General features: G+C 41.3%; 1 protein-coding gene across 4 annotated transcripts in view; it reads right to left on the bottom strand.

Annotated features, from left to right (window-relative positions):
• EXOC4 (exocyst complex component 4) overlaps positions 1-22,323 on the bottom strand; it is an 800,870-nt gene that overhangs the window by 258,870 nt on the left and 519,677 nt on the right. Inside the window, exon 11 of one of the 4 annotated variants that reach the window (XM_061414741.1) lies at positions 1,003-20,981. The exons of the other annotated variants lie outside the window; for them this stretch is intronic. Coding sequence (XP_061270725.1) covers positions 20,954-20,981 — 28 coding nt within the window. The 3' untranslated portion in view covers positions 1,003-20,953. Of the gene's footprint in view, positions 1-1,002; positions 20,982-22,323 lie in introns of those variants that run through there. 4 annotated transcript variants of the gene reach the window in all.

The raw sequence follows: 22,323 nt of genomic DNA, 5'->3' as shown, positions 1-22,323 counted from the left end.
GATGTACATTCCAAAAAGCTACAGCCAGATGCTTCAGTAATTTACTTGTATTTAATCTACTCCTTTGAATGTACATCATTCCCCTTAAGGAGATCAAGTAAGGTGAAAAGGCAACAAAGTTCTCTCCAAACAAGTCCCATCTCTATGACTGGTCTAACATTCTGGTCCATCCCTCTTCTCATAGACTCTGACAAACTGTCTCTGGACCAGTCTTTCCCAAGTCTACTTCACTATCCACCCTAAGCTCCACCAACCTGATTAATCTACGCTGAAGATCCCTTTCACAGTGATAGTCCATTTCTCAAAAACCTTCTATGGCTTCAACCTCCATTACATTAATCCAAAATTCTCTCTCTGGGTTTCAGGGCTCTCCTGAAAACACTTTCTCCTGGCCCCATTATTATGCTCCTACATTTCTGCAGGATGCTCATTATCTCATAAGACTTTTCACTTACGCCTTTCCATTCATTCAGAGCACAATTCATTTCAGTGACGTTTCAGAACAAACATATTCCGTATAAATGAAATCAACAATACACGGGCTAAGAGGGCAGTGTAAATTCTACCAGGTATTCAAACTGCCATTCTACTTCGTCAGAATAGCTCCCAGGGTATGCAGACAGGGAGACATAAATCCAGGTCTTTTGATCAGACCCAGGTCCTGGCTATCTTTTCTTTGGTATCAGCATCTAGCCACTGTGACTCTGTAACCTGGCATTTTAAAATATATATTTTGAATGCACTAGAATGCCTATCATTCATAAGGGAAATACTTCTCTTAGAGCTTAACCAAAAAGGAAAAAGAAAAACCCTGGAGAAAAACCTAATTGCATTGTATTTACCATGTTAAGAAATGGTAGTTAATTTCTAAGTTGCTAAGTGATTTCCACAGATAATCATGATATCTGATTTTCCCCTTAGGGGCAAGAGTAGCTGCTAATGCTCATATATGACTGAAACTCCATCATACAGCCTACCTAAATCCTACCCGTCTTTTAAAAGCTTAGCTTCAGGCCTACTGTCTCCAGCCTGCATTCATCTCCCTCTTTTCCCTAGCTTTCACAGACCACGGAACGCAATTACGTGTTTATATCTCATCGTTCACTGTCTGTGGGTGTTTCTAATGTAATCATCTCTTCCCAGCTATATTTTCATTTCTCTGAGTACAGAGACTGTGCTTGTAGTTTTTTTCTCTATGTCTCATGGTTGCTAACACAATGTGCCACTCATGTTAAGAACTCCACGGGATGACCTTTTGGACAACATCATACACACGGTTTGGGGTCAGACACACCTCGGTTGAAATCTCACATCTCCAGATATTTAACCAGAGGACTTCCTTGACTCGCCCCCAGCCCTCAGACTCCTGATCTACAAAAGAGGGAAACAATACCTCCCTTGGAGGGTTAATGTAAAGTTGTCAGTGATGTACGCATTGAAAGAATGCCCTATATTCACCATATAATATATACAAGGAAAGCTCCTGAAATAAGAGTAGCACCCATTTCAAGGTAGTTGGACCATAAAAAAGGCTGAGTATCGAAGAATTGATACTTTTCAACTGTGGTGTTGGAGAATTCTCTTGAGAGTCCCTTGGACTGCAAGGAAATCAAACCCATCAATCCTAAAAGAAATCAGTCCTGAATATTCATTGGAAGGATTGATGCTGAAACTGAAGTTCCAATACTTTGGTCACCTGATGCAAAGAACTGACTTACTAGAAAAACCCTGACTTAAATTGAAGAAACTGGGGAAAACCACTAGACCATTCAGGTATGACCTAAATCAAATCCCTTATGATTATACAGGGGAAGTGAGAAACAGATTTAAGGGACTACATCTGATAGAGTGCTTGATGAATTATGGATGGAGGTTCGTGACATTGTACAGGAGACAGGGATCAAGACCATCCCCAAGAAAAAGAAATGCAAAAAAAGCAAAATGGCTGTCTAAGGAGGCTTCACAAATAGCTGTGAAAAGAAGAGAAGCAAAAAGCAAGGGAGAAAAGGAAAGATATATTCATTTTAATGCAGAATTCCAAAGAATAGCAAGGAGAGATAAGAAAGCCTTCCTCAGTGATCAATGCAAAGAAATAGAGGAAAACAATAGACTAGGAAAGACTAGAGATCTCTTCAAGAAAATTAGAGATACCAAGGGAATATTTCAGGTAAAGATGGGCACAATAAAGGACAGAAATGGTAGGGACCTAACAGAAGCAGAAGATATTAAGAAGAGGTGGCAAGAATACACAGAACCACACAAAAAAGATCTTCACGACCCAGATAATCACGATGGCGTGATCACTCACCTAGAGCCAGACATCCTGGAATGTGAAGTTAAGTGGGCCTTAGGAAGCATCACTACAAACAAAGCTAGTGGAGGTGATGGCATTCCAGTTGAGCTATTTCAAATCCTAAAAGATGATGCTGTAAAAGTGCAACATTCAATATGCCAGCAAATTTGGAAAACTCAGCAGTGGCCACAGGACTGGAAAAGGTCAGTTTTCATTCCAATCCCAAAGAAAGGCAATGCCAAAGAATGCTCAAACTACCGCACAATGGCACTCATCTCACATACTAGTAAAGTAATGCTCAAAATTCTCCATGCCAGGCTTCAACAGTATGTGAACTGTGAACTTCCAGATGTTCAAGCTGGATTTAAAAAAGGCAGAAGAATCTGAGATTAAATTGCCAACATCCGCTGGATCTTCGAAGAAGCAACAGAGTTCCAGAAAAACATCTATTTCTGCTTTATTGACTATGCCAAAGTCTTTGTGTGGATCACAATAAACTGTGGAAAATTCTTCAAGAGATGGGAATATCTGACCACCTGACCTGCCTCTTGAGAAACCTGTATGCAGGTCAGGAAGCAACAGTTAGCACTGGACATGGAACAACAGACTGGTTCCATTTAGGGAAAGGAGTATGTCAAGGCTGTATATTATCACCCTGCTTATTTAACTGATATGCAGAGTACATCATGAGAAAAGCTGGGGTGCACGAAGTACAAGCTGGAATCAAGACTGCCGGAAGAAATAGCAATAACCTCACATCAGCCTTATGGCAGAAAGTGAAAAACAACAAAAGAGCCTCTTGATGAAAGTGAAAGAGGAGAGTGAAAAAGTTGGCTTAAAGCTCAACATTAAGAAAACTAAGATCATGGCATCCGGTCTTGTCACTTCATGGCAAATAGATGGGCAAATAGTGGAAACAGTGGCTGACTTTATTTTGGGGGGCTCCAAAATCACTGCAGATGGTGACTGCAGCCATGAAATAAAAAGATGCTTACTCCTTGGAAGTAAAGTTATGACCAACTTAAACAGCATATTAAAAAGCAGAGACATACTTTGTCAAGAAAGGTCCATCTAGTCAAGGCTATGGTTTTTAGAGTGGTCATGTATGGATGTGAGAGTTGGACTGTGAAGAAGGCTGAGTGCCGAAGAATTGATGCTTTTGAACTCTGGTGTTGGAGAAGACTCTTGAGAGTCCCTTGGACTGCAAGGAGATCCAACCAGTCCATCCTAAAGGAGATCAGTCCTGGGTGTTCATTGGAAGGACTGATGTTGAAGCTGAAACTCCAGTACTTTGGCCACCTGATGTGAACAGCTGACTCAGTGGAAAAGACCCTGATGCTGGGAAAGGCAGGAGGAGAAGGGGACACAGAGGATGAGATGTTTGGATGGCATCACCAACTCAATGGACATGAGTTTTGGTAAACTCTGGGAGTTGGTGATGGACAGAGAGGTCTGGTGTGCTGCAGTCTATGGGAATGCAAAGTCAGACATGATTGAGTGACTGAACTGAAATGAACTAATGCTGGGAAAGATTGAAGGCAGGAGGAGAAGTGGGTGATAGAGGACAAGATGGTTGGATGGCATCACCGACTCAATGGACATGAATTTGAGCAAGCTCTGGGAGATGGTGAAGGAGAGGGAAGCCTGGCACGCTGCAGTCCATGGGGTTACAAAGAGTTGGACATGACTGAGCAACTGAACAACAAATGCTACTAACCGTTAATTAATGTGTTCCTTTATTTGAAAAAGTGCCTATCAAATAAATGATATAGTATTTGTATCATGAAAATTTGCATATCACTGAGTCTCAATAAATAGGACTTCCTTTGAAACATTTAAGGATTCAGTTTACAATAACGGAGCTGTCTAGAGATTACCCGGAGCTTCGTAACCAAATCCATGTCTGCATACCATTTAGAGCTCACAACACCCTTTCATATACATTATCAGTCTTTCTTAACTTGCAGACAAGAGACGCCGGAGACCTTATTCATGCAAGCAGCCTGGCAGCACCTGGTGACTATGGACAGTGTACTTCATATGTACTCTAGGCAAGTGCTGGGTCCCCTCTCTGGTCTGTTCTTCCTCTAGTCACACTTCAGCCAGGTCTCTGCAAACATGACGTCTTCTGAAGAATTTCAAGGAAGGTCTGACATCTACAATAGCTTCCTAACTACTATCATCTTAAATTCCATCTTCTTTTTCTTTTGTTAGAAGGTATTATAATTGGATACCATAGAAGACTCTTGAGAGTCCCTTGGACTGCAAGGAGATCAATCCCTTCAGGACGGACAGTCAATCCTAAAGGAAATCAACCCCAAATATTCAATGGAAAGATTGATGCTGAAGCTCCAATACTGTGGCCAGCTGATGTGAAGAGCTGACTCACTGGAAAAGACCCTGATGCTAGAAAAGAATGAAGGCAAAAGGAGAAGGGGGTGGCAGAGGATAAGATGGTTAGATAGCATCACCGACTCAACACACATGAATTTGAGCAAACTCTGGAAGATAGTTAAGGACAGAGAACTCTGGGGTGCTGCAGTCCATGCAGTCATAAAGAGTTGGAAACGACTTAGCGACTGAACTACAATATATCTACTCACCTATTTGTTTATTCTCCATTTGCCTCACTGCAAATGTAAGCCCCAGGAGAGCAGGAACTTAGGTTGATTTATAGGTGTATATGTTGAACTATGTGAATGGAAAAAATGTTGCCTGCTGTGTCAGGTATAATAGGATGTTGCAGCCATCAGGCCATCACATTACAGCAGCCCCGACAGTGAGCCCTGAGGAAACTCAGGGTGGAAACAGGACACTCCGATTTAGCTGTGACCCACTCCAGCCACCCACAATGATGCACCCTAAGGAGACTCGGGATGAGAAAGCATATGATACCGGCCCCAGACAGCTCAGGTGCTCATCAAAGCAATAATTTCACTGATGTTGAAGTTACTGCATCTTCCCATATATAGAAAGGCACTAAATTTCTTAACTTCAGATATCTGTGTGTGTGTGTGCGTAGTTACTCAGTCTTGTCTGACTCTGTGATCCCAGGCACTGTAGCCCACCAGGCTCCAATGTCCATGGGATTCTCCAGGCAAGAATACTGGAGTGAGTTGACATTTCCTCCTCTAGAGGATGTTCCCCCAGGGGTCAAACCCACATCTCCTGTGTCTCCTGCAAGGCAGGTGAATTCTTGACCCGCTAAGCCATCAGGGAAGCCCTGAGATGTCTGGTTTTCTTTAATTAACAGGAATCTTTGGATATTTTGACTATTCTGACTCCTCCCTTACTTCTTTAGAACAGTCCCTCAGAGCTGAGAGACTGTGTCCTGGGCTTAAGTCCTTGGCAAATTCACCAAGTGAAAGTCACTCAGTTGTGTCTGACTCTTAGCAACCCCATGGACTATAGTCCATGGAATTCTCCAGGCCCGAATACTGGAGTGGGTATAGTCTTTCCCTTCTCCAGGGGATCTTCCCAACCCAGGGATCAAACCCAGGTCTCCCACACTGCAGATTCTTTACCAGCTGAGCCACAAGGGAAGCCCAAGAATACTGGAGTGGGTAGCCTATCCCTTCTCTAGGGGATCTTCCCAACCCAGGAATCTAACTGGGGTCTCCTGGTGGTTCTTTACCAACTAAGCTATCACCAGATAAAACATAATTCTCAGCTTTTAGGTCATGCATTAGTTTTCAGTGGACAACTTAGGAAACTGCGTAAGATGCTGCAGGTACTTTAGAGACACTTGCTGAATAAATATAAACTTGCTGGATTCTGGTCTAGTTCCAGCCATGAACATGGAAGACTAGAAACTCTAGGAGGTGACAGTTATCCCTGAATCCATTAATGACTAACGGAAGTACTATTTTTACTGCTTCTCCCCAACCCCATCAGAGCCCTCCCAACCCATCCTTCTGAGAAGAATAAAGCTGCAGAGCTTATCTGCTGCCCTACTCTCACACTGAGCCCATCCCCCATGTCCTCTGACCTTCAATGGTGCCAGACAGTAAAACTGGAACCTGTGAGAAGAAACGTGTTTATGCAACATGGTATTCTAGGTCTTATCACCTTTCTTTCATGCCTCTTTAAGACTACTGTTTAACGATCACACCTGAATGTAAGAAAAGAGCATGGGGCTAATGACATTCCTTGGGCAGAATAACTTGAAAAAAAAAATTTTTTTTTTTTTTTTAAATTATCACCAGTAACACATTCTCGTGTGTTCCAATCCTGCAGCTCTCAATCTGGCCCCCTGTAAGAAGTAACATATGCTCATAATAAATCTTTAAAATGGCTCTATTAATAGAGAGGCTGCAGTGACAGTTTTATAAATGGGCCCCATCTTTATGCAAACTGTGTTTTATTAGATTGCCTTATAATGATTTGCAATAAGAATACAGAGATGAATTCTGAGGCAGGAACTCCAAATACTCCTAAGCCAGTCAGGAGTTTCAAAGCCCATGAATTCTGGGTGGCGGACTATGCATGCCGGGAACCGCAGACATCAACAGATTAGTTTTGCTATAGTTGTATGCTTCTTCTCCGCCTGCTTTTTCCAATCAGATAGTAACAGTCTAATAACTGGCTTTGTGTCTGTCAATCCAATTACTTCTTATTTGGGATGTGCTGGCACTCCATTAAATCGGCAGACAGATGGCCGGGTCTCTCATTACCCTCCGACTGAATAATTAGCTTCCCGGGCACATAATTGGGGAAGGAGTCCATCTAGATAAAGTCAGGTGTCTTCTAAAGAAAACCAAAGACACAGATCACTAAAAGTAAATTCATGAGCCTAATGTTACACTGATGCCATGCCTAAAATAGGCAAAGCCATCTAGCTTACCCTTCAGCCAACCTAGGAACCCGCCTGGGCAGGCTTGATTAGGAAGGGTGGCCCTTTGGTCATCTTTCCACTAGAGCCCTTTACTGCCAGAAATCTGACTGATCTGCATTCCAGGGAAAAAAAAAACCAGTTTAGTCTCGGATCCGAGTGACATCACCTTGGGAAAGCAAAACTGTTCTTTCATCTGACCTGATTTCATTAAGAAATTAAAGGAGTAGGACACATTAAAATAAGCTCCCTATGGAGAAAGTCAAGTAGAACTTAACCCACAACTTTTAAGGGTGAGGCCTGGGTAACTACAGTAAATAAAAATACATCACAAGAATTTTAACAAAGTTATCTTATAATTATAAATCTTCATAGGATGCTCACAGTATAATTAAGGAAAAGAAATTTTAAAGGAAGAACCATCATTTATCTTCTATATTCTGGACTCTATTTACCATAACAACCACCATTTATTAGTAACAGGTATCCCATAAACTCTCTGTGAATCAATTTAAGGATATCACAAAGTTGTTAATAATCATGATGATAATTTTTAGAAGGAAAAAGGCGATGTAGTGGGTGAAATTAATGCCCCCAAATATTGTGAGAGTTTACTACTAAGAGCTCACATGGTTGACAGAGACCCTTTTCCAGTTCCCTTCCCTCTTGGAGCAGCTATGTCACAAACCTCTCACTATCATGGTCAAGTTCTGATTAGTTAGTGAGCATTCAGTGGGTTAGAAGCCCAGGAATGAAAATGGCAAATTAATATGGAGTCAGCATGATGTTATGGAGGAATATGGCTTGGGTATCCAAAGACTGGATGCCAATCTGGGTGTCCAATTCATAATTACGAACCCTGGGCCTCAGTTTACTGGTGAAATGAACTTCCCGGACACTGAGCATATGCCGCCCCCCCACAACCTTACATGAGTCAATATGGGAGGCTGGCATAGTACGACCTTTTCCTCAGCTTTCCTAGAAGCTAAGACTAATTCCCTGAGGGCGCTAAAAGGGACCTGAAGTCTCACTGCTATCTCATTATGAATATTCATTTCCAAAGGCCACAAAGACGAACAAAATCCCAGCTGCAGGGAACAGAGGGTCAACATACTAAAACAGCACTAAAAGCAAGAAGGCATGAAAGTGCTGAATCACTGCAGCAGACAACTTTATGGCCCTTTAATGAGGATTATATTTTTTCATGGTTGTGGCTAAAGGGAAAGGCAGGCCCATGAACAATCATTCTCCCCTTTCAATGTGTCTTCATTCCTTATTTATGGAGGATAATAGTTATATTCGATGATAGTTATATATGAACTTGCTTGTGTAACACCTGACTTTTTTTTTTTAAAGTTCTTTGAATACACAATCTCTTTGATGGAACACTTAAAGCACTCACAATGAATAGCTGCTGCAGAAAAACAGAGGGATTAAAAGTGATTAGACTGGGAGATGCTCAGTCAATGGAGCCAGAGAGTTCTGCTATTGAAGAAGAGAAGGTGCTCAGTGGCAGATAGCTGTAAAACATTCTGGCTGTTATCAACAGCATGGACATGGCCAGCGACACTAATATAATGACAGAAAGAACACCTCGGCTGGAAGAACTGAAACTTGAATGAGTTAAATTCAAGGTGGTGCCGTTCAGGTGCTAAGAGAAGAGATGGAATAACCTAGAGAGTAAAGTTCAGTATCAAGAAAAGGGTGATTTAATTTGGAGACTTTACAAATATTAAAAATTAAGTATGAATTCCAAGGCAGAAGAGGGAGGCTCTGCTTCCAGGCTCCCCAGGGAGGTCAGAGAGTGTCAAGGTCTTCAGTAGGGGTGAGAAGGGTCTAAGCTGCCACTGGCCTTCTGAATTAATTCACCACTTAAAATGGGAAGCAGTCTATGACTCATCTGGACAGCAAAGGTGAAAATACCACTCTAAATACTGAAGTCACCTGAATGTATCAATATATGAGATAGCATCTCTAAAGAGTTATTTTTCCAACTAGGAGACTTTATGAAGGATTCAAAGTCAATTACAAAGACTGGATATTAGGGGGAAAAACCCATTGAGCAAAATACTGGGTAAGATACATGAGGATAAAATGGCTCCACAAGCTCAAGCTCCTCAAATCTAATTCTTGAATTGTCTCTTACTATATCAAGAGAGGCTATGGGGGAAAAAGACCTACAGAAGTCATGGGGATATTTTCTTGGGTGTTGGGAGAGCCAATGTAAAGCCAAAAGTCCTCTTGGGGTCGTATGTCTGAGACTCAGAGTTCAAAAGTTACATGAGCTTCTGATAAATACAGTCAAGGTCAACAGAGCACCATTGCCTCTGTCAGAGTCTCTTTGAATCTCCAGTGAAGATGGTAAGAAGAGGTGCAAGGCTCCCTGATCAAGTTCCTCTTTGAGGATTCCGAGGCCTCACTTTTATTAAACATCTTCATTTGCCAATTAAACACACTGTGCTTTTCCCACTAATTGACATATTTTTACAGGTAAAGAAGAAGAAATGTGGGGTAAGAGGGAATGCCTCTAAAAAGCCAAGGGCATGTCTGTCTTTGCTTTTTGGGAGCCAGTCCTGCAGAGGTTCCGAAGGCAAGGACTGTTCTGTCCCATCTGGGACGTGACAACTCCCTGTCAGCCTCCGTCTATGCTAAGGAGGTTCCAGACCCACTCAGACAACCCGAACTTGACTATCCCATTTGATACTTAATCCCGAAGAGCTGTAAACACACCATTTTACACAGTTTTTTCAGAGCAGCAAAACTGTCTCAGTCTTTACAGCTCCATTTCCATGCAAAAATGCATATTCTACAATAGCTCCACTTACAGCTTCATCATAGCATAGTAATTTACACTTTTGTTCCTCTGAACAATTTTCTTCTATAGCAGTTTTTCCCCCATTTTCTATATATATTTTAATGAAAACGCGTTAGTTGTAAATCAAATAATCACTTTCTATGGACAATATGAAAAGTCCCTTTGGGGCTGTTTTAAATGATGAACCGTTACGGGCTGTTTAATTGTGATCTGAGCAGAAGTAAATGTGAAAGCTCAAAAGAGAACATCCAAGACTATGGGAGGGGCGAGAGAAAAGGCAGTCGATCCCCTCACTCAGGGTCCTTAACCCGGGGTCTGTGAATCCCCCGACGCAGTGTGTAACACTGCATGGGTCTGGGCATAGCAGCCTTTCTCCAGGGTCCGCAGCTGTCACCAGATTTTCACAGGCAGCTGTAACCATCCCTTCCCAAATTCCCTAAACCACAGAATTCAATAGTCCCTCATCTGCATGGAAACAAACAATGTTCAATTTAGTTTCCATGTATCATACGTAAAAGTAAAAGGAAGCAACCACAGAGGTAAGTTTTATTTAGAGCCACAGATGTTTGCTTTCTAAATCTCAGATAGTATTTTCAGTTCATAAAGATGAAACATACTAAGAAACCTGATCAGTTTTAGCTAACATAATTCATGGTTGGAGACACTGTGTAGACACACAGCTCTGGGTTTTAATCCTGATGCTACACCCAGCCTGCTGCTCAGCTTGGAGCAAGCCAATGAGCTTTTCCAGGCCCTGGTTCAGAACTACTAGAAGCAGTGAACACATCCAAAATGTAATTTAGTGATGCACTCTCACTGAGATTTTGTTTTGAAATATTTTTACTAACCAAATTGCATTTATTAAACAATAATCTGTTTCTCCTTTAAAAAATTAACCCAAGTTTATATAACTGCCAACAGAACTCCTGATCAGTGCTTCATTCCATTTGTCTAACCACATGACCAACAAGTATTTATTAAGTTCCGAGCACGTGTGAGGACCTATTTAGGATGCTAAGGACACATACCTGAGCTAGAGTAGACCTAGTTTCCACTGCTACAGCGCCTACAGTAAGTCCTACATCTCGAGGTGATATAACACCAGTCAGAAAAAAAATAAACCTACTCTCAATTTTGTAGCCATATCATGAGTGCATCCATACACATGAAAATCCTGAAAATAACTTGTGAAGCGTACCACCAACTTCACAGGCTTCTAGAAGCTGGGAATCCAGGACAGTCAGCTGCTGAATGAGATCAGCTGTCAGCTTCCTTCTAGTTCTAAAATATTAAGATTTCTAAAACATTAAGATCTTATCATTCTAAGTGGAGACGACAGGACCCCATAGTTCAACCCCAATAAAAATGATTCTTCAATGATTAAAACATTCCCACGTCTCCCCAATCTACATAAATGTCTTCTTTCACGAAAACCTAATTATGTCTGTAACTAAAGTAGGTATTTATAACGATAATTCAATTTATGTAATGTACATCTGCCTCCATGCTTCAGAGAGTTGAGTTTAAATGTCTTTTCTGATTACTAATTATTTTCTAAGTAAGTTAATTCTTGGAAAGCTATGGGGACCACAAACCTGTGGATGAACATTCTGTTGATTTGACAAGCGGACTCCACAGAGCCCCCGCAGCGTGTACCATGAACATCTACCCAACAATCTCAAGCTGGAGAGGCCCTTTAGTGAAGCTGAAGAACATTTCAGTCATGATGTCCTCCCTTCAATTACCAGCTGGTTGTAAATCTTAAGAGGGTAACCCAGCTCTAGTAATAGGGGATAAATTATACAAAGAATTTGCCTAATCATTTATTTAAAATGGCTTGGATGTGGCCACTCAGAAAATAAAAATTATGTAAAACAGCACCAATGTGAGAAAAGCAAAGAGCTTCTACATACATTCTACCAATTTCCTTCCAATAGAACTTTCTACCAAAGTTCTATCACCTTGGTGCAATTTGAGATGTCACCAGTGATCACCCCTGCAGTTCCAGGAAATCCAAGCATGGCTTTTTGCATCATCTGTTTCAGACTACTCAGTGCTTGCTGCTGCTGCTGCTAAGTCGCTTCAGTCGTGTCCGACTCTGTGTGACCCCATAGACGGCAGACCACCAGGCTCTGCCGTCCCTGGGATTCTCCAGGCAAGAACACTGGAGTGGGTTGCCATTTCCTTTTCCAATGCATGAAAGTGAAAAGTGAAAGTGAAGTCGCTCAGTCGTGTCTGACTCTTAGTGACCCCATGGACTGCAGCCTACCAGGCTCCTCCGTCCATGGGATTTTCCGGGCAAGAGTACTGGAGTGGGGTGCCATTGCCTTCTCCAACTCAGTGCTTAGCAACTTGTATTAAGTGTCCCCAGTGGGATGGGCAGGGACTTATTAGCAGTTTCAATCTTTAGGACTATTAAGCAATCTTAGGTAAAGGCATCTCTTAGACTTTTCCAGTGAAAATCAATTCATCAAATTCCTTTCCTGTCTATACTCTATTGCATGCTATATTGCTCTAAAAGCTTGATCCTCCTCCAGCTGGGCTAAGTGCAGTTCACTCAGCAAGCACTGATTCATTGACCACACTGCAGACCATAAAGTAGGCTGACTCTTCTGCTGGGAAGATCAGGTTGTGTTAGATATGTGCTCAATATTTACCAGGTTGGAGGCAGCTCTGGGCTCCCTCAGGAGCCACCTAACTCTATAAAGTCAGGTCTGTTACATGAGAATATGTACTTTTACTAATTATGTGGTCAATGGGCTGAAGATCTTGCTGGCCATGATCTTCATGGCAAATCCTTACACTCCTTGTACCAGATGATCAATATATTGATTACTACATCTAAGATGAAGAGTTAAAAACGAAATATGGTAATACAATTGTGATGGTTCAAATGCACAAACTAACACACAAAGTCTGTCATTATTTTCAACAACACTGTATTCTTAGAAACTGAAAGTCTTTTCTCCTCCACAATTGTCAAAATAACATTTTCTCTTTGAAATGGATAGCCTTAGACTGATCAGTATACCTGCTATTATTGTAATTGTGCCTGACTCTTTGCAACCCCAAGGACTATAGCCCGCCAGGCTCCTCTGTCCGTGGAATTCTCCAGGCAAGAATACTGGAGTGAGTGGCTAGCCATTCCGTTCTCCAGGGCGTCTTCCTGACCCGGGGATTGAACCTGGGTCTCCTGTAATGCAGGTGGATTCTTTACCATCTGATCCATCAGGGAAGACCATTATAATGGTAACACAATCTTATAATGGAAGTAAATAACTGAGGTACAGAGTCCTGTAATTTGAGCATGGCTATTTCTAGGTCAGTAATGGGCAAAGAATCCAGGACTTTCAAATCTTCCTCTGGTCTTCTTTGCAATATAATGCTTTGTTTTGCTTTATTATCAAATGGTAGCCGCATATTGTTAGTGTGGTTGACTATAAAATTATATTCCAAAGCATGGATGAAACTAAAAATTGAAGGAATTAAGAGATACAAAAGAAAAACATGTACTATTCTATGTCGGGGTGGAGGGAGGTGCTGACACGCGGCATAGAATTGAACCAAAGTCGGCAAAATCCAAAGTGGCACAAGGTAGAGAGCTGCTGAAACCGGAAGCCTGCAGAAAATGCTTTTCTCACCCCAGTGTTCCAGAACTTTTCAAATAATTCCCTTTCTTCCTTCATACTATCTTTAGCTAAGATATAATTCACATCCCATACAATTTACCCTTTTAAAGTTTATAATCCATTGATTTCTAGTATATTCACACAATTGTGCAGTCATCACCAAAATCAACTTTAGAATATTTATTTCATCACCCCCAAAAGAACCCCCACACCCATCAGCAGTGATTCTCCATTTCTCCCCCAATTCACCCCTACCTCCAGCCCAGGCCACCACCAATCTACTTCCTATTTCTATACATTTGTTAGTTCCAGACTTTTTATATAAACAGAATCATACAGTAGGTCGACTTTGTGACTGGCTTCTTTCATTTAGCATAATGTTTTCAAAGTTCATCCATGTTATAGCATGGATCTGTGCTTTATTCAGAATAATATCCCATTATATGGATGCAGTGCATTTTATTTATTTATCCATTCATCAGTTGGTAGACGACTCTTGCCTTTTAACATGTTAATAATCCCTCCTCTTGGGACTTCCCTGGTGGTCCAGTGGCTAAGATTTCACATTCCCAATGCAAGCAGCCCGGGTTTGATTCCTGGTCAGGGAACTAGATCTCACATACAGAAACTAGGAGTTCACATGCCACAACTAAAGATCTCAAAACTAAGACTTGGAGCAGTCAAATGAATAAATAAACAACAGCAACAAAAAACACTCCTCTGGGTTCTTCATTAACTTACAGTCCACAGCTATCACTATTTTTATTTTTTGTTCATAATCACTAACGGAATAGTGACTGAAGAAACCAAGGCAATCCAAAAATGAACTGAAAGCCAGTCTAAAGATAACTGAAAGGCCATATATTTGTATGAAGAATAATCCAGTGAACTGTGAACTAATAGTGGAATAACAAAAAGAAATTGATGTGGGTCTCAGGAACTAGGCAATACGTTATCTAGGAATGTGCTGGTGTGCAGATTCAGTGGCATCACCACGGAATATGACTAAACAGAGACGGTGGGTTTCATAGTGTTCTCATCATCATTTCTCAATATGACATTAGCACAAGGCAGTGTCACTGTGGGAGCCACTCACTTGCCAGCTCCTGTGTCTTACACATCTTTGAACCTCTCTGAAAGCATAGAATAGCATCTGGTCCAACCAGAGTTAACAAATATTTATTAAATGATCACATCTTCCAGCTTCAGGGTTCCCTATGAAAATGCCAGAACCTGTCCCTGCACTGGGATCTCACAGCAAAAACCTTCTAAGAGACACACTCCTTCAGGTCATTGCAGGGTATGAAGACATTTGATTCATGGAACTGTACTTAAAATGACTGATTTGTTTAGTGTTGAATAAACATCTGAACCCAATGGATAATCAATTCACAGTATTTGTTGAGCATCTACTATGTGGGAGGCATTGTTCTAGACACCAGGGACAGAATAGACAGAGATATTAATGCAGCTTACATTCCATTCTAGTTAGGCAGACAGACATGAAATAGACATGTATCAAGTAGGACAAGTTAACAGGGCTTTAAAGTCCATGGTAGGAACTTCCCTGGCAGTCCAGTGGTTAAAACTTGCCCTTCCAATGCAGGGGGTGTGAGTTCAATCCCTGGTTGGGGAGCTAATGCTTTATGGCCAAAAAAAAAAAAAAACAAAAAACATTAAAAAAAGAAGCAATATTGTAACAAATTCAAAAAACACTTTAAACAAACAAACAAAAAAAAAATGGCCCACATTATTAAAAAGAAAAAAAGCTTAAAAAAAATTAAAGACCATGGTAAAGAATCTGACTAGTGGCATGATCTACTTTGTGTTTTTGTGTTTTTTTTTTTTAACCAGGATCATGCAAATGGCTGCCATGTGGACAATGAAGTTTACCAGGCAAGAAAAAGTCATGGGAGCATCAGCCATCTATTAAAGTGATACAGATGAGGGATTATGTTGGCCTGGATCAGGACAGGAGCAGTAGAGATGGTGTGAAGTAGCTAGATTCTGTATGTAGTCTGAAGGCAGAGCACACAAGCTTTGCCAATGACCTGGGGTGTATGGGGTATAAAACACAGAGAGGTGTCAAGTATGGCATGAAGAGTTTTGGTTGGAGCCAACAGAAGGATGGGGCTGGCATTTACTGAGATGAGTAAGACAATGATAAGAACAAGTCTAGGGGGAAATGCAGAGTTTTGTTTCAGGTGAATTTAGCTGAAGATGCCAATTAGACATCTAAGTGGAGAAGTCAAGTAAGGAGGTAGATATATGAGTCTAGGGCTGAGAGGAGAGCCTGGCAGGGCAGATAAAAATTTTTAGAATATATGAGTGCATAGTTGGTATTTAAAGGCATGAGATTAGGAAGAGAAAAGAGAGGCACAAAGACTGAGCCCTGAGATACCCTAATTCACAAATGGAAAAGCCAAGGAGTGGGTCACAGCGCTGAGGGAGTGGGTGAGTTGACCAAGAACTGTAGACTACCAGGCTCCTCCATCCATGAGATTTTCCAGGCAAGAGTACTGGAGTGGGGTGCCACTGCCTTCTCCAAGAACCTGTTATAGTATTTTGAATAGACATAAGCTTTATTTCCTTTCCTCTAGAAAACTGTCAAAAACAGTTAAGACTATGAACATTGAGAAGGTCATGTCCCTACTATCTGTGCAAACTTAAATCAGTTGTTTAACCTCTCTGAGCCTGTTGCTTCATCTACAAAACAATACCAACTATATGTTGAGGGATTGAATGGCACAACCCATAAAAAAGTGCTCAATACAGGACCTGACAGAAAACGCTCAATAAATATTACTTCTCATTATTGTTCTCTACGAATCCTTCCTCTTTTATGTCTAAAGCACTTTCCATCTGTATACTGATCATTTGGGATTTATTTACAACGTTGAAGGGTAATGGTAACTACTTTATGTTTATGAGTTATATTGTCAACTAAAGTGTAAGCCATTTGAATTCAGAAACTAGTTCAACCTTCTTGTATTCTCCACAATTCAAGCACAAGACTCTGAGCACTGTAGAAGCTTGAATACATACAAACACACACACACATACATTAGTGGACTAATTTCATTATTTTACATTTTTAACAGGGCAAAGAAGGAAATAGGTCTTTGGGTTTTTCTTCTCCTGGATACTTGGAAGGGAAAACTTAATATGCAATCAACTAACATGTTCCTTAGAGATCCATAAACCATCAGACAGGATGATGAGGTCATCACTGTTAGATCCTACCTGGACTTCTGTCAGATGGGGGAAGAAGCAGCAAACAACTAAATAAAGATCATCAAAATGTAACATGACACGAGATGTAGCCTTAAGTCAGAGGAAAAAGGCTTTTCTAGACCTAGTGTTCCAAGCCAAGCAGGTACTGAAGATGCTCTGAGAGCCTTTATTACATTTCTGCAATGAGTGCTGGTCTAAAAGACTCTGACACCTCCATTTTGATGAACTGTTGAGTTGGTTAAAAAGTTCACTGGAGTTTTTCCATATAGAAAAAAAAAAACAAAAACAAACTTTTGGCCAACCCAACAAAATGAAGCCTCTAAAAACTTTACTAAGAATATAGATGCTTTGAGGATGGCCTATGCAGTCCCCTCCTCAGGGAAGAATCTATAACCCCCAGAAGAATAACTTTGAGAGTAGATTTTCTGTTGCACGGCCATGTCTTTACACAAATTGATTTGTATGATGTCCAAAGATAACTGGCAAAAGTGGGAGAGCTGAGTCATGTGACGAGCACACTGCAGACAAAGATGCATAGACTCCCCTTGCTGAGGCCCCAGAGCTGCCCTGGTTTCTGTCCTTCCAAAAGAAACCTTGGATTACTGTTCTTTCAAAAATTTTTTTTTGTTTTTTGTTTTGAGGTGAGGTGGGAGTATTGACTTCTTTTTCTTACAATTAAAAAAAGAAAGAAAGAAAGAAAAAGCAACTGGGACTTCTCTGGTGGTCCAGGCCCTAAGACTCCACACGTTTACTAAAGGGGACGTGGGTTCAATCCCTAGTCAGGGAACAAAGATCCCACATGCCTCAGAGCAAGATTAAACAAAACAAAAAAGAATTAAAAAATAAAATAAAAAACTATCATTGATATATGTGTATATTGGAAAGAGTATGAGATTTGAAGGGAGAAGACCTTTCAGTAAAAAGGTTTCTAAAGCGAAATCAAGAATATAGAACATTTGCTCATTTCCTTCCTCTATCTCTTCCTTTGACATCTCGTTTGGTGACCTGGAGATAATGGCCTTCTCAGGGGCTGAGGATGGAAGACAGCAGGCAATTTCGAGAACCTAAGTATGTGCTTAGAGGTGAAGGAAGAAATAATGGGGTGGTTTTTGTCCCTGTCATCCACGTCCAGACTCTCTCACTATTCTCCCTATCTCACTCAGTAAACAAAGGATAAAATCTGAATTATGATACAGTGCAATAAGCCAGACACATATGGGAAGGAAATAAATCCAGTGAGGAAACCTCTTAATTCTATAGAAGTGTCACAGAAAACAGTGACTGGAAAACCTAAGACTTGGTCAAGTACCTCCATTATTTTTTTTTATATTTAACAGGGAGCATCACAACTGATGACTGAGAAAGAGTAATGAATGAGTGTGAGCTGGTTTTAATCACAACACTTCTGACACCCATTGTGTCAGATTTTTTCACCAATCGATTCTCCAGCTCTCCGGACACCAACTGTATGTCCAGCAACTCAGTTCAATTCTAACATTAACTACCGAGTGTTATGAGTTTGGGTATACTCCGGGAGCTGGTGATGGACAGGGAGGCCTGGCGTACTGCAGTCCATGGGGTCAAAAAGAGTTGGACACGACTGAGCGACTGAACTGATCTGATCTGAGTGTTACCGTTAGACCCCATGAGTTAAAGGCTTAGTCCTACCAGGCCCTCACTTCAGACACCAGTCACAGGTCCCAGGTCTTTCATGCTTCTGAGTGACTAGCCAAATCAGGAGCTAGACTATGGAAACAAAGACTTCCTCTTTGGATTTGGTCATTTGCTAGAACAGGTCACAGAATCAGGTAAAACAATGGACTTACTATGACTATTTATGATAATAAATGCGCTCCCCCTGTGGCTCAGCTGGTCAAGAATCTGCCTGCAATGTGGGAGACCTGGGTTCAATCCCTGAATCGGGAAGATCCCCTGGAGAAGGGAACAGGGCTACCCACTCCAGTATTCTGGCCTGGAGAATTCAATGGACTATATAGTCCATTGGGTCACAAAGAGTCGGACATGACTGAGTGACTTTCACTTTCACTTTCATTTATTATAAAGGACCTTCTGTCCCAGTGGAGCTGGGACAACCACCCTCCTTACCTGTGGACATATTCAGCAACCTGGAGGCTCCATGAACCCTGTTGTTCAGGGGCTCTTAGGGAGGGTGGTATGGTTGATAAAATCATTGGCTATGGGGTATTAACTCAATCTCTAGCCTCCTTTGCCTCCAAGGAGGCCAAGGGGTGGGGCTGAAAAGTTCCAATAATCATGCTTTGGTCTTTTTGGTCACCAGCCCCCATCCTGAAGCTATCCAGGGATATCCAGCTACCAGTCACCTCTGCTGCTGCTGCTGCTGCTAAGTCGCTTCAGTTGTGTCCGACTCTGTGAGACCCCATGGACTGCAGCCCACCAGGCTCCCCCACCCCTGGGATTCTCCAGGCAAGAACACTGGAGTGGGTTGCCATTGCCTTCTCCTCCAGTCATCTCATTAGCATACAAAAGACACTCTCTCTGTCATTCCAGAGAGTCCAAAGGTTTTAAGAGCTTTCTGCAGGGAACCTGGGACAAAGACAAAACAAATATTTCATATAGTAGCACAAGGAATAATACAAGAATTCTACAAGTTAATTATAAAAATTCCTTAGCCTGGGACTTCCCCGATGGTCCAGTGGTTAAGATTTTGCCTTTCAATGCAGGGGATACAGGTTCAATCCCTGGTCAGGAAGCTAAGATCCTATGTGCTGTGCAGCCAAAAAAAATAAAAAAAAAAAGAAGCAATATTGTAACAAATTCAATAAAGACTTAAAAAATGGTCAATATAAGAAAAGAAATCTTTAAAATAAGTAGATAAACAAATGAAATCTGCTTAGCCAAATAGTCACTTCAGTCGTGTTCAACTCCTGTACAACCCTAGGGACTGTAGCCTTCCAGGCTCCTCTGTCCATGGGATTCACCAGGCAAGAATACTGGAGTGGGTTGCCACGCCCTCCTCCAGAGGATTTTCCCAACCCAGGGATCGAACCCAAGTCTCTTATGTCTCCTGCATTGGCAGGCAGGTTCTTTCCCACTAGCGCCACCCGGGAAGCCCAAACAGGCATTCTGTTGTTGTTCAGCTGCTCAGTCATGTCCGACTCCTTGTAACCCCAAACAGGCACAGAAGACATAGGTTCATCAGTTTCATTCTAACAGTGATGGGACTTTTGGGCCAATCAACAGAGGTTCTTTCTCTTCTGCTCTGAGGCAATAATATGGGGCGGGGGTGTGGTTTGGCTAACTAGGGTCAGAGGCACAGTAACTGGTGATTTATTAAGTTAAGTTGTTTGGTCCTATGGGAACTAAATTCACAGCACTGGTCTCACCCGAACCGTGCTCCAATAAACTACAACATACTATTCTGGAGTCATGTAGTTGACAGCTACCTCAAATAGTATTTCTTCAGAGTGAAGACCAGCAGCCAAGCAGTTAACTGCATTTGGGAAAAATGCCTTTTTTTTAACAAGTTAGCCTGAGTGCAGCTGTGATTCTTGAACAGCTTGTTCTGAACCACATGGCCTTCCAGCCTCCCAATCTTCCCACTATGTTCCATGCTCAACTGGCTTTCAACAGCTTTCCTGAAGCAATGCTTCAGCATACTAAACTTGGGATTCTTTAACAGCAACTAACACTCTTCTCTAATGGGATAATTTAGCCTTCTGACTTTCACAGCAGATGCATTTAAGACTTAGTGATGTCATTTAATTACAGACTCTGAAGCAATCTGAAAGCATCATTATAACTAGCCTATGCTGGCAGTTCCCTGATGGAACCCACCAGCAATGCCATGTACAAAAAGAACGGACTCCAGGGAGGAAAAAAGAAGAGAAAAAGGCGCAGGTCAAGGCCTGTGCTCCATCACCTGAATATTAATGTCTGAGGGTCTCCATGTATCATCTAGTTAAATGGAGATAAAACTCAGAAAAGCAGAGACTGAGGGCACAAATTAGAAGGCAAATGAATAGTTAGGTCAATATATCTACTGAATAATTATTAAGGTGTATTTTTCTCAATTAGAGTGATCAAATTAAGATATCAAAGGTACACTTTTCTGTCCTCCTAATGGTCTCTTGAAGTCGTACCCGCTGGGGTTCAGTAGCTGCCATGTGCCATTACGAGCGCTTGTGCTTGACCTTGCGTCTGGTGAGAGAGAGAGGATCAAGATTGAGGGGAGAAAACACGAACAAAGGAGAAGCCTAGGTGCTAAGCAAATGAGAAAGTGCTTTAAGAAAAAATTAAGTGGTATAATAATCAAAAACTTTGCTGATTTGAATCAACATAATAATTGTTAATGTTATCACGGAAAATGGAAGGACAGATGAAATCGATGTTTTAAACCAGTGATTACTATTTCTTTAAGAGCATAAGGATGGGAATGTGAAGAAATCATCACATCCCTAAGCTGTCCAACAAATCAAAAATAAATACATTTCATCTACTTCAGGAAGCTTTCTCTTGGGACTCACCACCATAAACTAAGGATCTGAACAATCAAATTGCATAGGAGAGTTTAACAGAATCTCAAAGCATGATAACCCCAAATCTGTATTACCTCCTGTTACTGAGAACATATATCATTGCTATATCATAAGCAAAGGAAGAAAAATTAAGTTTTGTTAGTCTGCTAAAATCTGAACCTTCCTCCCTTCCAAATAATTTGTAATTTTAAAAATTACCTACAAGCAATGATCCTATACACTAAATCTTCACACAGTTCACTGAATGCACAGTTTATTACACTACTTAAGTGAAAGAATTCAAGAGCACAAATGTGGAGGAGTAATTCGGACTGGTGAAAGAGATGAACACTGAGCTTTTGCCACTAGGAATCACATAAAATTCATTGTCCATAAGAACAGTTATGCCCTAGGGGAACTGCAAGTGGGATGATGGCCAGGGCCATGGCTAGACACCATGATGTCACACACAGCAGGGCTTCATGCTTGTAATTTATAATTTATTTCACTGAGTAGTGTCCAACTCTTCGTATCCCCTGGACTACAGCCCACCAGGCTGCTCTGTCCATGGGATTTCTTAACAAGAAAAGTGGAGTGGGTTGCCATTTCCTTCTCTAGGGGATCTTCCTGATTGAGGGATTGAACCCATGTCTCCTGCATCGCCTGCAATGGAAGGTGGATTCTTTGCCACTAGCAGTACCTGGGAAGCCCAGGGTTTCATATGTAAGCAACAGAATCCACATAGGTATGACATATGATCCTCTCCCACCAGTTAACCACAGATAATCCCTGTCTCTAGATATCTCCAGTCCTTAGCAGCTCTGAGACTTAAGAATGCTATGAACATGTGGATTCTCTAAGTACCGTAAGACTGGGAAAGGGCTAAAGAGTAAAGTTTTCAAGGGGTCCAGTGGCTCATATCCATGATAGAAGAGTTACAGAAGGTTCTTTAAAGAAATCATTGAATACTATGAACTACTTGTACATTATACGTATTACATATATATTTATTATTAACCTTCACA

The sequence above is a fragment of the Bos javanicus genome, chromosome 4, assembly GCF_032452875.1.
Source record: "Bos javanicus breed banteng chromosome 4, ARS-OSU_banteng_1.0, whole genome shotgun sequence".
NCBI lineage: Eukaryota > Metazoa > Chordata > Mammalia > Artiodactyla > Bovidae > Bos > Bos javanicus.
This window is presented reverse-complemented; position numbering and strand designations above follow the sequence as displayed.